At 39.1% G+C, this 17,949-nt stretch overlaps 1 protein-coding gene across 10 annotated transcripts in view; it reads right to left on the bottom strand.

Annotated features, from left to right (window-relative positions):
• Positions 1-17,949, bottom strand: part of C4_1H18orf63 (chromosome 4_1 C18orf63 homolog) — a 1,754,940-nt gene that overhangs the window by 687,716 nt on the left and 1,049,275 nt on the right. For 9 of the 10 annotated variants that reach the window (XM_078687809.1, XM_078687806.1, XM_078687816.1 and 6 more), the window contains 2 exons: positions 9,211-9,307; positions 9,019-9,104 (listed from right to left, as the gene is read on the bottom strand). The exons of the other annotated variant lie outside the window; for it this stretch is intronic. In XM_078687809.1, the coding sequence (XP_078543935.1) occupies positions 9,019-9,104; positions 9,211-9,307 (183 nt within the window). The remainder of the gene's footprint in view (positions 1-9,018; positions 9,105-9,210; positions 9,308-17,949) is intronic. 10 annotated transcript variants of the gene reach the window in all.

The raw sequence follows: 17,949 nt of genomic DNA, 5'->3' as shown, positions 1-17,949 counted from the left end.
GTACACTCATTATAATTTAAACTGTTTAAAAATGTTGTATTTCTTTAATATTAATTAATATATAGTAATTAATATATATTAATAATATTAAATAAGTATGTAACACTTGAAATAATAGATGTTAAAAATTTATTTTTGTGTACATTTATAGGAATAAGTTTGTATTTGTTTATAACTAAACATTATAAATGTTGTGTAAATAATTACTAATAATAAATAATATAAGTTATTTATTATTATTAAAATAAAAATTATAACCATTTACTATATAAATAATGCCCTTAAATAATGTATTTTTATTTCTCTGAATGTATGTATTTGTGAAAATAAAAGATAAATGTTTAAGTTTATTAATTAATAATAATAATAATAAATATATTTGTTATTATTTTTATTAATTAATTAAATTAATTTTATAATAATGTCTAAGTATTATAAAAGTATATAATTGCATAAATAATCTTTTACCAATACCAGATATTATTATTAAACATATTATTCCCCTTTACAGTTATAAAGTTAACAACATAATATATTTATATGTATAATTTAAAAACAACATTGTCTGAAATATGTTAAAAAAAATGTCTTAATTATTATTTCCATATCTTGAGCAAATATAATAATTGTCATGTTACTTTATAAAATTTTAAATATGAAAATTAAATATTTAATAATATTAATATATAATATTAACATTATTAAATATAAATGGAAGAAACAGAAAAATAACTGTTATTTTATTTATGTCAATATAAATAATTGTTACAGAAAGTGATTGATAATAATATTGTGTTTTGACAAAAAAATATGTTGGGGACAAAATTTTGTGTGACAAATTAAAACATGTACATAAATGATAATGTGTTATTCTGCAAATACAACATTTCAAAAAAATGTTTATGTTTTATGTGATAGTGATTACATTGTATTACACATGAAAAAATTTGAAAATTGTAATAAAGTTATTTGAAAACATCCATTTTGCATTTTTTTGTAATATAATAACACACTAATGTAAAATTATATGCAAATGTGCTGGACAGTGACCAATTAATAATTGCTATTCCTACTCCAGTCAAAGTATTATCAGAGAAGTTGCTGGACACTGACCAATTATTATTTACTATTCATACTCAAGTGAAAGTAATATCTGGAAAGGTGCTGAAGACTGACCATGTAAATATTAGAATAGCTAGTTTAGTATAATATAAATGTGTAAAATGTGTCAAATATTTTTATATATTGTATAAATATTATTAAAATATATTTTTATTATAATTATTTTTTAAATAGTTCAAAAAATAATAATTAGCAAAAAAATTAGCAACATTTAATCACTAAAATTTTTCAATTATTTCTAATACTTATAATGTTTTTTCTCACACTTTATATACACAAAACAGACCCTAAACCCTATAAATACCCCTTTACCCAAGAACTGAAAACTGACCCTGAACTCTAAAAAATCTCCTTTACCCAAAAACTGAAAACTGACCCTGAACCCAAAAAAATACCCCTTTACCCAAAAACTGAAAACTGACCCAGAACCCAAAAAATTCTCCTTTACCCAAAAAGTGAAAACTGACCCAGAACCCTAAAAAATACCCCTTCATCCAAAAACACAAAACTGACCCTGAACCCTAATAATTCCCCTTTACCCAAAAAATAAAAACTGACCCAGAACCCAAAAAATACCCCTTTACCCAAGAACTGAAAACTGACCCTGAACCTAAAAATATACCCCTTAACCCACAAACTTAAAACTGACCCTGAAGCTTAAATAAACCCCTTTACCCAAAAACTGAAAACTGACCCTGAACCTTAAATATACCCCTTTACCCACAAACTGAAAACTGACCCTGAACCCTAAAAATACCCCTTTACCCAAAAACTGAAAACTGACCCTGAACCTTAAATATACCCCTTTACCCACTAACTGATAACTGACCCTGAACCCAAAAAATACCCCTTTACCCAAAAACAGAAAACTGACCCAGAACCTTAAATATACCCCTTTACCCACAAACTGAAAACAGAGCCTGAACCCTAAAAATACCCCTTTACACAAAAACTGAAAACTGACCCAGAACCCAAAAAATTCTCCTTTACCCAAAAAGTGAAAACTGACCCAGAACCCTAAAAAATACCCCTTTATCCAAAAACACAAAACTGACCCTGAACCCTAATAATTCCCCTTTACCCAAAAAATAAAAACTGACCCAGAACCCAAAAATACCCCTTTACCCAAGAACTGAAAACTGACCCTGAACCTAAAAATATACCCCTTAACCCACAAACTTAAAACTGACCCTGAAGCTTAAATAAACCCCTTTACCCAAAAACTGAAAACTGACCCTGAACCTTAAATATACCCCTTTACCCACAAACTGAAAACTGACCCTGAACCCTAAAAATACCCCTTTACCCAAAAACTGAAAACTGACCCTGAACCTTAAATATACCCCTTTACCCACTAACTGAAAACTGACCCTGAACCCAAAAAATACCCCTTTACCCAAAAACAGAAAACTGACCCAGAACCTTAAATATACCCCTTTACCCACAAACTGAAAACAGAGCCTGAACCCTAAAAATACCCCTTTTCCCAAAACTGAAAATTGACCCAGAACCTTAAATTTACCCCTTTCCCCAAAAACTGAAAACTGAGCCTGAACCTTAAATATACCCCTTTACCCACAAACTGAAAACTGTCCCAGAACCCTAAAAATACCCCTTTACCCAAAAACTGAAAACTGACCCTGAACCTTTAATATACCCCTTTACACCCAAACAGAAAACTGACCCTGAACGTAAAAAATACCCCTTTACCCTAAAACTGAAAACTGACCCAGAAACATAAAAATACCCCTTTACCTAAAGAGAGAAAACTGACCCTGAACACTAAAATTCCTCCTGTACCCAATTTTAATGAATATTATTAAATTAACTATTAATGATTAATTATCTAAATATAATAAGTTAATATATTACCAAAATAGCTGTAATTTATTGAATGTAATTATTTATATTTTTTTCCAAACAAATATTTAATCATAAAAATATATTAAATACATTAAAAAAATTATTAATAATTAAATTAAATAATTATTATTAATTATTTACTAATTATTTACAAATGAAAAATATGTACCAAATAATATGAATTAATTAACAAATTAATATGTATTCATTACCAATTATTTGATAATTTAAATGTATAAAAACATATCATAAATAATTATTTATTTTAAATTACTCCCCACCCTTATCCCCTATTAACCCAACATCCCGCTCCTAAACATTAACTACAATTTATATCAATAACAAAGATGAAAATATTTTTGCACATTAGCTGTAAATATTTTCATGTAATTATTATTAAATTTTTCACCAATTATTTAATAAACTATAACAAAATATTATATATATAACCATAACTCTAAATAATGTAATTAACTAATTATTATTAATTATTTACTAATTATTCAGTAATACAAAATGAATATCAAATTATATTAATTAATTACATAATTATTATTATTATATTTCCAATTAACTAATTATTAATTATTAATTACCAAATAATTAGTACATACAATTTTATTACCAATTATATAAATTAATTAACTAAATAATAATATTTAATTTCCAAGATACAAATTACAAATTATTAATTACCAATTATTTACTACATAACATTTTATTACCAATTATATTAATTAATTAACTAATTAATATGATTTATTTTCCAATTAACTAATTAATAATATTTAATTACCAATTAATTACTAATTAAAAAATTATATAAATTATAAATTAATTAACTAATTAATATTAATTATATCCCAATTAACTAATTAATATTATTTAATTACCAATTAATTACTAATTAAAATTTTATAGAAATTAATATAAATTAATTAACTAATTAATAATAATAATTTCCCAATTAATTAAAATATAAATATCTTTACAAAAATTATATAAATTATAAATTAATTAACTAATTAATATTAATTATATCCCAATTAACTAATTAATATTATTTAATTACCAATTAATTACTAATTAAAATTTTATAGAAATTAATATAAATTAATTAACTAATTAATAAAATAATTTCCCAATTAATTAAAATATAAATATCTTTACAAACATATATTAAATAATTATTTATTTTAAATTACTCCCCACCCTTATCCCCTATTAACCCAACATCCCGCTCCTAAACATTAACTACAATTTATATTACTATTAAAATTTATTTATATTTTTTGGCTTTTTTCAACATAATATCGATATTTTTTACTTTGACTATTAATCGATATTTTGTCATGTCGATATTTTTGAGTCGATATATTTGGACTCGATATTTTATTATCATTATTGTAATCGATATTTTTAACAACGATATTTTTGTTTTCGATATTTCATTATATTCGATATTTTAAACTCGATATTTTGTCCATTCGATATTGTGGAGTCGATATTATGTCTGTGCACCCAATTAAACAAAACGTAAGTTCTGCAACACTACGATCACTAATAACAGCACTGCGTCCAAGGAACAATTTCAACCAATCCTAGTGCAGTGTTACACCAACCAACCTATCCAAGCGGGGCACACCTTGATGTCACCCTCACTCCTCGCAGCAGTTCACCATCCTTCGCAATTTTTTGCACACTCTCTTTCTCTCATTCACTTCTGTTTATACTAAAACAACAACTAAGAATTGTCTGCTCCACTAACAGAATTAATAGAATCACTCACCCCAAGAACACATATCCACAAATGAAACCGCGACCATTATAGAATCACCCAAATTAGTATGGTTTCCCTTCTGCACAAAAGGTCCACCACACTAATTACAGCTCTATCTTGCATGCAAAAGTTCCCTATTTCAATTTCGATCGTCAATGACGTCTCACGACAAACCCCACACAACCATAGCAGCTTTATTATATATCCCAGGATCTTAGGTCATGTTGGACCCGATAACAACTTCAACTTCAACTTCAAAACATCAACTTAATTCCGCATTCACATGATTCTAACAACATCTTCACCAGACAGCACACAACCAATATTGTACCGCAAGCTAAGTATAAATTTTCACATAAACACATCTCTTCTAATACTCACTCATCCTTCGCTGTCATTTCAACGCATGCCACTGGAACTCTGCCTGTTCTCCATGCTTCGATCCTTGATTCTGAACTAGGGACACCAATGTTGGGATCAAGATTTTCTATATCAAGTTCTAATTCACTTCACTTGCTAACTAACCATCCAATAATGCTAACATTGTTAAAGTCTAGGCCCATTTACAAAATTCTCTCCAGAGGGACAGGCCTGTCTAGTAGAGTGAGCGGTGAAAGGAATTCTATCACTGGTTATCATTCCAATACAGTGCAATCAATGTGGTACATATTAATCCGCTTGACTCTTTAATCTGAGTTTAGTAGGTTTAATTATAAGTTCAGAAACACATCAATGTAGATCAATCCCAGCAAAATCGTATAAAAATAGAAAAAGATCAGAGTAGGTCAAAATCTCCTTACAATATGTACCCTATATAGTACAAGCAAATTACTAACTTTTAAATAATGACGCAGGTAATCAGAAAGAAGAAATGAAGGTTAAATTGCATCAGATGATTCTCTTTAATGAGAATGAGTAACCTACCTTTCCCTACACTACCTTGATAAGGTCAACCTTATAAACTAAGGCACTTGAGTAAGGACGTAATCAAATAAGAAAAGAAGAAAGGTGCCAGCCATCAGAGTCTTCAGTAGAAACACTCCAACAATGGGTCAAGTAGCTTTAAGCCATGCAAGTAGTAGCATAGGTCTGCTCCCTAAGGTACCCCAAGATGGACTCTCTCCCTAACTAAACACAGCACATAATATTGTCTCCCGTCGATTTGACACTCTCAAGTGGCTCCTCCTTGGGAAATTTTCATAGCTCTGGCCCAACTAGATATTTTCAGCACCTTTCCCAGCCAAATAGCACATTATCTCTTCTCGTCCTTGGCCTTTCCTTTCCCATGAGAACTCCTCTCTCCGCTTGTCACCGTGATTCCTTCATCCTACGACTCCTTCTCATACTCTGCTATCTATTTAGACAAAACTCCTTTATTCTAAATAATGAGGCTTATTCACGCATGCAAAAGAAACAACTCAGAAGCATACATTTCATAATGAAGGTTAAACGTGAATTATATTTCAAATCTTAATGTGAGCAGCAACTGAACTAATTTCTTCTAGAGGCATAGTTAACATGTGCACAGGGTTACAGAAATGCAACTGATTAAAGCATTAATAGATGCAATGAATTATAAACATCTCAGTGTTAATGTATCTGCACATGATCAAATCGAATTACACTTATAAATGTTAAACATTAGTTACACCCATTCTAAATAAGTATCTCACAATACGACATTTCTGGTTATTTTCCCTAGTCACATTAATGCATACATTTTCACATAACTTTAATCACATTCTAAATACATGTATTTCAAACCAAATACCTTTAAGCACAAAATACTCTACTTCCTTTAGCACATACAACTGAGTATGTTTGAGTGCTGACTAGCGTGAGTATGATGCATTCCTACATTATCTCCAGATGGGATCCAGATTACACTCCTTCAATATCCAATATCCAATCCTGGATTAACTCATACAGTATTCTTGATTACAAATATGCCATCAAAAAGAAAGCTAACTTCTTGGGCTTCTTTCTTGATAAAACACTTAAGGGTTATTTAGAGTTCTGGTGTAGGTAGGACATTAACCAAAATTAGCCTGTCTCCCCATTCAGCCTGCACTTCTTCGGGCGAGCTGTTTGTCAGCTCATCTCACAGCAAAACCTTAAGATGCATTTCTAGACCTTGGTGTTGACAATAATTGGTTATGGTAACTTTTTGTCAACTGGTCTTCCTATAGTACACTTTGCTCCTGTGAAGGCAGACCTATACACAAAGCCTCGCTTTATTAATAGAACTCATTTACTCATATCACTTCAGCACTTCCCTTTGGAAGCAAGGACACTGCAAAAGACGGCCTGTATCACTTAGCACCTGACTTCAACGTTGAAATTATCGGGGGGGTTAAAGCTGTTACACAGTGCAGAATAATTTCTTTTAGAACAGCTAGTTTACAAAAGGAACACAAAATAGCCCACTTCTTCTCTGGTAGTGTGGCCACAATGCGGAACTCCCTCTCCCCAGCTTTATGAAACACCACTTGTCTGGGTACTTTCAAGAAGGTGCTTATAAAACTTATTTTCTGTTCCCAGGTAGCTACATTTCTCACTGCGTCTTTATTCCACCCTAATCTTTTCTGATTGTCCCATCAAATTACTCCACACTTTTCCTCTGCTTCTTGTCGTATGATCCCATCTCTCCCCTACTCCCTTCCATATTTTCCACCTTAATCTCACACACTTGACGGCATTTTCCATGCTCCCAAGCCACTGCTCTTACTTACATTCTTACACACAGATTGTAATGTGTTTCGTGCGTATTGTGTAAATTTCTGTAGTATATTTATTACTGTACATGTTTCAAAAAGAAAGAAATCCAACTAACCCTTCTGACTGCATTCCTGCAAGTCTTTTGAGGGAAGTATCTGTATGTAGACAGCAGCATTGAGCTGCTCCTAGGGTTACACAGATACTACAAATTCAGAGACACAAATTGGGGAAAAGCTGATCATTACCAAGCTGAATCTACTGCAGTGTATTCTCTTGAAGAGCCATATATCAAAACACTTGAGAAAGTGTAATTGACTTTTTTTCAAAGCCACTCCTGTCTGTGCATCCACCTTCTCTGTAGCAGATGAGAGGGTAGGCGGGGTATTTGAATGATTTATAGAAACAAAGAAGAGAAGAAGATAATAGGAGTGAATGTGATAAGTTACAATGAACAGTTTGATAGCTACGACAATCATATTCTGGAAGATGATGGAATGAAGTTTTCAGGCGGCAACTACGGAATTCGAAGGCCCAAGCAGTAACACAGAGTTTAGTAATTATAATCAGCCATATATTGGATCTGTAATCAGCCAGGCGTGCAGTACTGGGAGGGAAGGCCAGAAACACAAGGATTTTAGAAGGGTCATCTGTCATATCGTAAAAGAGGGTTGGAGACAACTGTGAATATGCTTCACCCAGAGGCATAGCTTTGGGAGGGGGGTGTTACACCCCCTAACAAGTTTATTCTGTAGTAAATAGTTGAGTACAAGTGCTTTTAGTTGGGTATGGTGAACTGTCTGTCAGAATTCACCTGGGATGTGTACATGCCTAGACTGACAAAAAACACAAACACTCTCGCTCCTCCTTGTTTTGAAGGCCTTAAAAATGTTTATTAGTTTGGAAAATATGTTTTAGGTACCCCTTGCAACCCAGCTCCTCTCTCTCTCCACTGCTCCTTAATCTCCCCTCATGTCATGCTTCTCATATAATGTATTTTAACAAGATATCCTAGGGTGATTGTTAGGAAATTCAAAGCTTATACACCCCAATCTTATTGACCAAGTTGTACCCTGGATGTACCTAACAATTGGGGAAATTCCATCCATGTGCCGGGTTGGTAGGGGATTTGCTGAAATAAAGGCAAGGGAAAAAAACAGGAACAGAAGAGAGCTTCAGACAGAAAACAAGCAAGAAGTGATAATATAAGACACACATTGAGACCATGAGAGGCTGGACCAGTCAAACAGTATCCCTTAGAAAGTCTTGATAAGCCATGCGGGGAGCGCTATGGATTGGACCCAGGCAACCAATGCTAAAAAGCTATACTACTGAAAGGATGAGAAATACAAATGGCATTACCATAACCTAACACAACCTAATCTGGCCTAACGTACATAACATTACATATGAGGGTTTGGATTAGATAAGAAAACATCTGCTAATATTAATCGAATCCATAAAATGCATGGAGAGACGGCGATTTATGTAAAAGCAAAACGTTTATCCATAAAATTAAATCTATAATAAAAGGATACGTGAAAAGTCTTTCCCCTATTGGCTTAAAGTAAACACTGCAGTAAACTATATCGTCGTCATGATCTTCTGGGAGCTTATAGCCATACTATAAAAGAAAAAGACATAACTGCACTGTGCTCAGCAGACAAAAAAAGCCGTTAACAGTACAAAGTCAATAAAGCCGATGGGCTGCCTGTCATGTAATACTTTACCAGATTACGCCAGTGCAGCTGCAAATCCTTGTATGAAAGAAAAGGTGACTCTGGTGGAATCGTATGGTGTACGTTCATGATCTGTCCCATTTTCATGCTGTCAGAAAGGAAAGCAAATACGAAGAGAAATTTAAAAAAAATGCATTTTGTACATAAATATCTTTTCTGATGGATACATCTGCCTGACAATTCCTCAAATTCTGAATATCCCCAGGCACCAGAAGGGATTTAGGAAACTTCTCCAAGCAACAGCTCCGGACATCGGCATGTGGAGCCAAACGAATCGTAATATTGCGCGCAAGGCACACTGGTGTAATATCCTCAGCTCCTACCTGACAAGGGACCTGAACCTCCACTTCGGCAGTTACCGAATTTCTCCAGTTTTTTGCTGAAGTCAAATGTCACACACTCCTTGTCAAGTTTTAAGCCTTGATATACATGTAGTAGGGTGACCAGATTTTCAGATGGAAAAACCGGGACAGGCACAGACATAGAGATACGACTAAATGACCTATTACTTATCTGGCAGGGCCGGTCCTAGGAATTGTGGGGCCCTGGGCGAAGTGGATGATGCGAGGCCCCTCTAATTTGCATGTGACATCACAAGAAGTGACATCATAGAAAACCGACATCCAGTGGCGGAGGAGTGTCGCCCCACTACTTTTAAGCAGTGTCACTTAAGGAAAAATAAAATTACAATAGCTAAGTTATTATTTAATTTTTTCATCATTGCTGCAGCTTTGCGGGAGGGACGGGGCGTGGCTGCTCTGCTGACAGAGCAGGGGACTGGAGGAGTGGTTTGTACTCCCTAACGTGCACATGAACGTTTGTCAGGCCATTTGGCCGGCAAAACATTATTGCGCACTTTGCATGTTCTCCTTGCAGGCTGCATTACAGCCTGCATGGAGAACATGCCCAGCCTCCCATTCTCTGGCTGAGCGCCGATCCATGGTGCTCAGACCAATCACAAAGCTGCATTGTAGCTTTGTGATTGGCCATCAGGATGCTGGAAGCGGGATGCATCTTGCTTCCTGCCCTGGAAGCGGGGAAGAAGGCCGAGAGGAGGCCGAGGTGATGGCGAGCGGCAGACAGGTAAGTGTGCATTTTTTAAAACATTTCATTCCCTCTCCCCCGCTCCGTAAAGTGTGTTTGTGCTCTGTACATGCAACAAAATAGGCTAAATAAGTGCAAAGCCTGGATCCTGGTGTGTGGTCGCTAATAATTGAGTAATTGGTTTGGATAGTAAATCTGTTGACCAACAAAGCCTGGGGAGGAGGCAAGCAAAGGCCTCTGTTTCTTCACAGATTATAGCAGAATAGTTTGGTGAGTCGCACTCTGGCTGTATAACTGCAGATCAGTAGTTTGAATCTAAGTGATGCACAATCATCTTTCCAGGGTCCATTATCTGAGTGTCATTATATAGTATAATAGCAACTCCTTAGAAAAAGTGGAATGAAACACTTTGATATGGTAGTGGTAAATTAAATGACAGCTAAAAAATACCTTTGGCACACCACCACATAGGTATTGTGCTTTTCACCACTGTGTTAATACCCAATGTGTTGTGTGAATCTTTTCTTGGTAAATATTCTAGGCAAAGGCTCAGAATAACATCACCATTAACAAGCATTGGTAAAGCCAATAGGTCTCGCCTATAAGAGCAATTGGCTTTGGCAATGTGTATTTGGCATGTTGTACACTAGCTTGGCTGCTGTTCAGTATGGTTAAAAGTTATTGGCACAGAGTGCCCTTGAGTGGAGTGGTGTGAGTATAGTGTCATAGACTGGATTTGTTGGAGTAGAGTGTTGCAGTGTGGAGTAGGGGGGCAGTACAGTGTCATACAGTTGAGAAGAGGGGAGTAGAGTTCAGTGGTTCAGTGGCAGAGTGCAGTGTAGTATAGTGTAGTACGATAGAGTGGAGTGCCATAGAGTGGAGTGGGTTGGGTTGGAATCGGGTAGAGTGAGGACGATAGGGGTGGATTGGACTGTAGAGTGAGTTTTTATTGAGTGGAGTGAGTTTTGATTGAGTAGAGTGAGGTTGATTGGAGTGGATGGACTTGATTGGATTGTAGAGGGGTGGATTGAAATGGGGTAAATTGGATTGGATTGAGGCGGATTGGAGTTGGGTGTATTAGATTGGTTTGGGGTAGGGTGGATTGGATTAGAGTAGGGTGGTTTGGAGTGGGGTGAATGTGAGTGGACTGGAGGGAGTGGATTGGACTGTACTGGAGGAGGTGGATTGGACTGGTGTAGTGGGGTGGATTGTACTGGATTGGGGTGAATTGGAATGTGGTGGGCTGGAGGGATTGGATTTTGTGGGGTGGATTGAACTGGGGCGGGGTGGATTAGATTGGGGTAGAGTGAGGTGGATTGGAGCAGATTGGGGAGGATTGGACAGCAGAGGGGTGGACTGATTGGGGTGGATTGGAGTGGGGAGGATTAAAGCGGGGTGGGGTGGGGTGGAATGAAGTGGAGTGAACAGGAGTGCTGTGAACCAGAGTGGGGTAGGGTGGACTGGATTGGAGAGGGGTGGATTTAAATGGGGTGGGGTGGATTGGAGTGTAGTGTTGTGCACAGGAGTGGGGTGGGCTGGACTGGAGTGGAGTGGGGTGGAATGTAGTGAGGTGGGGCGGATTGGAGAGTGGCGGATTGGAGTGGGGTAAATTTGAGTGGGGCAGATTGTTTTGGATTGGAGTGAGGCAGATTGTTTTGGATTGGAGTGGGGGTAAATTGGAGTTGGGTAGATTGTTTTAGATTGGAGTGGGGCAGATTGTTTTGGACTGAGTGGGGCAGATTGGAGTGGGGCAGATTGTTCTGGATTGAAGTGGGGTAAATTGGAGTGGGGCAGATTAGGGTGGGAGGATTGGAGTGGGGCAGAGTGTTTCGGATTGAAGTGGGGTAAATTTGAGTGGGGCAGATTGTTTTGGATTGGAGTGAGGCAGATTGTTTTGGATTGGAGTGGGGGTAAATTGGAGTTGGGTAGATTGTTTTAGATTGGAGTGGGGCAGATTGTTTTGGACTGAGTGGGGCAGATTGGAGTGGGGCAGATTGTTCTGGATTGAAGTGGGGTAAATTGGAGTGGGGCAGATTAGGGTGGGAGGATTGGAATGTGGTGAGTGGGGTGGCTTGGTTTGGTGTGGATTGTATTAAGTGGAGTGGATTAGTGTGGGGTGGGGTGGATTTGAGTGGGGCGGATTGTGGTGTACTGCACAATTACGTATCAAAGCATAATTTACATTTACATAATTTCAGAAAATACACATAAGAAAGAAACAACGTTGTGCTTGGCACTAAAATAATCCTTGACTTTTGAGAACAGTGTCCACAAGCAAAAACAAAAGAAAGCATTAGTGCAAATTAAGAAAAGAATACTTGGCAAAATAAAAGCAACTTGACTATAGAAAATAAATCTTTGCAATTGTTTATGTCAGTCGCATGCCTTCTACTTGCAGGGCACTAAAAGTTGAACAGAATAGTACCTCAATGACGTCCGAAGCAATGGACGGGCACTGATTAAGTTGACTCAATCAGTGCTTGGTCACTCATCATATTAAGGAAGTTGCTTGCTATTTCTACATTTGAAAAGGCAGGTAGCAAGGTTTCGTGGCTGCTGGCTGACAGCGTGTCGCTCTCTTCCACAACAAGAAACCTTGTCTAGCTACAGTAGATCCTTTCTGTCTGCCCCTGCACTGCACCCTCACTGCCCTGTTAAACGATACCCAGGAGCAGCACTCGCCAGGGGCTGTCAAAACTGTATCTATGAAATTTCCTACAAGTAATTATATCGACAAGAAATGACTAGTTCACAGCCCCGGGACATAAGTGGGCCGGGGGGCTCAAAGTGTGTCATGGAGCAGTTAATCTGCTAACATCATGAAAAGAGGGGCCACAGAGCTCCCTGCTGGTGAATTGGGTGGTTATCAGGTTTTTTGCACTTAGCTGCATTTACCTCTCTAGCCCTCTAAGTTTAGCACTGGTGGCCTGGGAAGCTAACATGCTAGTCCCTCTATGGAATAAAATGTAGTGATCTCACAGTATAGCGCTGCGAGGCCAAGGACAGGGCCCTCCTGCCATGGGCCTCCCAGCACTACATAATGGATACAAGGCCCTGCAAAGGGGGAACCACACCAGGACCTTGCAGCCTAATTGAATGCTGCGAGGCCCACCTGCCCTGGGCTTCGTAAGTCCCAGTGAAAGGGGCTCCACAGATGATATTGTAGCCTGATCCAGTGCTTCGAGGCCCATGGGATGGAAAAACACCTCCCCTGTCCCTCAAAGCAGTAGCAAGACACTTTGCTAAACACTGCACTAGTGTGCCCTGCCAGTCTGATCTGGATGCTCCCTCCTCCCCTCAGCCACCTCTCCATACTTGTTAATGTCCTGCTAGTCTGTGAAACAAAAGAGCCTTCTGTTGACGGTAAACTGAATACACAAAGTAGTGGAGTGGTGTGGCTCACTGGTTAGAGGCGGCAGACCTGTAAGCAGAGAACGGCCCGGGACCAGGGTTCAATTCCCGACGCGGCAGGGTCGTGGACCAGGGTCAAAACGGACTCGATAATTCTCGCCTCATGCCTACTCTAACCAGGGAACACACTCGGCAACTCTGGGCATTAAGCTTGCCTCATCTCTAGAACGGCCCCCCACAGACGCCGGGGATGCCTGGTGTCACCTTGGAGATATCCAGAAAGGGACCACCTCACAGGGAAAACCAGGACGGGTTCCCCAGCGGTCTTCAGCGCCAGGACACTCCATGGAGTCGCAGTGCGCTTTACAAGTACACTTACATTTACAAAGGGCAGACAGGTTTTAACAGAGGTGCTGCCCCGCCCTTGAGCCGGCATAATTGCTTGCCTTGCTGCTGTCACTTCCTATCCCTAGTCTTTCAGCCCCCCCCCCCCCCCCACCACTGCACCTCTATGAATGACCCCACGCCATGAGCAGGGAAGTCAAGACACCTCTCTTGAAAACACAATAGCAGGGTGATTGCTTTGGGGAGGAAGGAGCAGAAGGGCTGACTGGGAAAGGGTGACCTTTCACACTCACGCAGAAAGGGACCCCCATTTTTCTGAGCTGAGCGCGAGGCCCTGGGCAGCTGCCCACACTGCCCATGCCTAGCGCCAGCCCTGTTATCAGGGAATCATATATATGAAATGTATATGCATACATATCTATATATATATATATATATATATATATTCACATTCCGTCTCCTGCCTGTGATGAGCTCCAGGTTCTGGGGGCCGTGATCTGCACCCCTGATTTACATGTCATTAACTCCTTCTCTGCTGGTTGAATGAAACACAGCAAGAGAGTCTAAACAAATGAACGTCTTACCCAGCTTTCTGAGAGGGTGGTTGGAACGTGAAACTGCACAACACTGTGATTAATGTGCAGGTTCCCCCGACCCGGACCCTTCCTTAAAAAACAGGACATTTTATGTCGGGACGCCGAGAAACAGCGGACGAGACACTCCTTTAAAAACCGTGGCTGTCCGGGGACGTCACACCCTATGTTCATGTCACAAACAGATGCCATTTACCCCCTCACTATATCTGTAAGTGGTATCTGAGGAAGAAGCACGACACCCCATTCTGCGACTTGACGGCATCCACGCACCCCTAAAGCCATAATGAAACAGAAGGGCAAGTTATTCTTGCTGGAACCGAATGTTCCCCCAAATAGTCACTCTTTCCTCTTTCATGTGAATCTCCTTGTTGAAAACAGTTCTTCAAATGGCCGTACCACAAAAACCATAAGAAAAAACACAGGAGAGACAAGTATTCTTTGTCCTCCTGTAAAGGATCGCATTCTCGAGACTGGTTGGAGAGTCTCCTCCTCCTCCTTGGAGCTGGTGATAAAGGGGCCCCACCAGAGCTTCTGGCTCTATGTGATGATACCGCTCAATGAGTAGCCTTTCAGTGAGCTATGTTAGACCTCTTTATAACTGCTAATCCTTTAGGGCCACTCTAATTGCCAAGCTAGCAGATTCTGCGGGAACAGCATCTTTATGGGCTCCAGCTCAAAACCTCCTGAATCACCCTACATCAGGCTGTAGCCTTAGTGCCACCTCCTCACAGGCCACCTACTCCACCATCAGCACTGGTAGGCCCAGCCCCAAAATCATTTTCAGTACTTTCTCTGGCAATGGCAGTTGGAGAGTCAAGTCCACAGCTTATACAATCTAAATGAAAGGACAGCCACGTTTCAGTTAGAAAGGTCAAGTCATGGTTTGAATTTTGTGATGACAGGACACTGGAATTCTTGAATAAATGCGGTTTATTGTTACAAGGTAAAGACCCCTAGGACACAGCTTCACCAACCTCCAACAGACAAGATCTGACTACAGAACTTAAAGGAGAATCAGAACACACAGGTTGCTAAGCAAGTACAAGATTCCACAAGATTACATAACAAGTCAGGAAATGACATGCAAGGAAGATATAACATAGAGGACCAGCCACATGTGGATATTATAGTCATGGACTCAAAGGTTCAACTGTGTTGAAGTGATTTCGTCTGTGATTGTGATGCACTAGACATTCTGAACACGGAGTTTTAATGCACTGATGCAGAAGATTTAGAGGCCAATAATGTCCTCCCACCACATTGTACAGATATATGGATGCTGGCCTTTACTTTGACTTCCAAAATGCCAGTGGCCTCAACACTTCTCTTCGGAAGAATATTCTTTAAGTTACAAGCTCCCATTCAGAGCACGATTTGTTCTTTCACGGTTGTGGTACACAAGGTTGCAGATGAGCCCGAGATGCCACTATTGACAGCGCGGCCCAAGTCTAATCTACTGCTAAAAAAGACACACCAGTCTTTTATGTCTTCTCAGCCTTTTCTGCCTTTTAAAGAGCTTTTATTCAAAACCATTCTGGATGCTTGGAACAACCCTTTTTCGGACCCAGCAATCTGCTCGTAAACTGCATAATGTCACAAGCCTGCACTGAACAGTCCTAAATCTGGAGGCTCTGACATCTTCTGAAAAATAGAACCTCAATGATTTTCACGCTGCACCACCTTACTATGAATCAAAGAGCATGAATGCCATGGGGCGGAATTAATTCTTCTGGGAGCCTCGCCTTGCATATAGCAAACTGCACATATTTCTTGACCAGATATGTCCACACAACAAGTTCTTCAATGCAGCCTGGATTCATCTAATAATATGGCTTTTTCCATGTCCACAGCCAAAGTTAAGCACAGGCATGACTGGATGTGCCCCAGTGACTTCTCTGGAGACATCAAGTTCACTCAAATGGATATACCACTTGATGGCAAATAATTTTTCAGGGAATACTCAGGTTCCTTGTTGGAGTGCTTCAAAGTTAGTAGAGCCACAGTGCATTCCCCCAGGGTGGCCTCCTGAGCCAAACAATTCCAGCATCAACATGGACACTTTCACAGCTTCTCATAAACCCAGCACTCTAGACAAAGACTGCCATCTCAACTGGTGCTAACACCTCTGTAGCTCCTCTCGAGGAAGAGGTGGGTCCCAGGCCCAGCAGCAATAGTCCTCCCTAGCCACCACCAGTTCCACGGCCGCAAGCCCACTGGTATTTTACCTTCTCTGCCCATCAGTTTCCAGTCAGACATCTGGTTTCATTGTTTCTGGACCACTGGAAGACCATCATTATGGATGGGCAGGTGATTATACTACATACTTGGACACTGGCAGGTTAAGGTGAGCTCACCACACTTGTTTGGCAGACATTCTGGAGGTTCATGAGCGTCATAGGCTGTGGTTTTCTGCAAATCATCAGAAGTCCAACTTCTTCCCATCTAACTGCCTCTTTTTCGTAGGTGCAATCATGAACACTGCCTGAATAAGAGCCTTCATCGTGCCTCAGACGTTCATGGACATTAAGGATATAAGTACAATATTTCAGATTGGGGAAACTGAATCTGTACATCAGACCCTCCATTAGTTGTCCCTCATGGCCTCTTATATTCTCCTTGTTCCCCCTGCTCAGTGAAGGATGAGGTTCTTAATTTATGCATTATGAGCCAACGTGTGCAGCACCAATGCAGCCCTATATGCCATAGTTAGAATCTTTCTTCTGAACACCATGCTAAGGAGGAGGATCAGCTACACAGTCTGGACAACAGAGAGCTGTCCTTTTCATCATAGATGGATGAGAGCAGACAAGGTGGATGACGAATATTTTGCAGACTTTGTTAGTGCTAATAGGGGTAAAGCAGTGACATGTGCATAATTTCCCGTGTATCATTCTTTGCAAGAGAATTTACTATGCTTTCTTGAAGATGGAACTTCCTGAAGGACATTACAATCCATTGCAATAGCACAATGGCAACTTCCACTGCACTCTTCAAGGACTGTTTGATGACTGAAATTTGCCAAGCGGCAACCTGGCCTTCAAAGAATATTTGCCAAGCACTAATGCTTGAACTTTCAGTCTAAGAGCACTGACTACCAGGACGGGAGTGCAGGAATTCTTGGTTTGATTGGCACTCCTCAGTAACACACACATTTCAGTATGGATCAGCGATTCTTTCATAAGGTGATGAATCTATGAGAAGAAGTATCTATCTAAAAAACGAGTTATTTACCTGCAATAAAGTTATTTGGGTAGATACTCTGTCTTCTCACAGATTCCTCAACCGTCTCTTCCCTTTAGAAGCTGTGCTGATTGTAGAAAGGTTCAATGCTGTTGCATGTTTTGTTCTGTTATTGCGCCTGCAGATTTTTCATTCTGTCCTGTTTCTCCTTCGC

Source organism: Lissotriton helveticus, chromosome 4_1 (assembly GCF_964261635.1).
Source record: "Lissotriton helveticus chromosome 4_1, aLisHel1.1, whole genome shotgun sequence".
Classification (NCBI taxonomy): domain Eukaryota; kingdom Metazoa; phylum Chordata; class Amphibia; order Caudata; family Salamandridae; genus Lissotriton; species Lissotriton helveticus.
The sequence above is the reverse complement of the archived record's forward strand: the minus strand, read 5'-3'. Positions and strand labels throughout refer to the sequence as shown.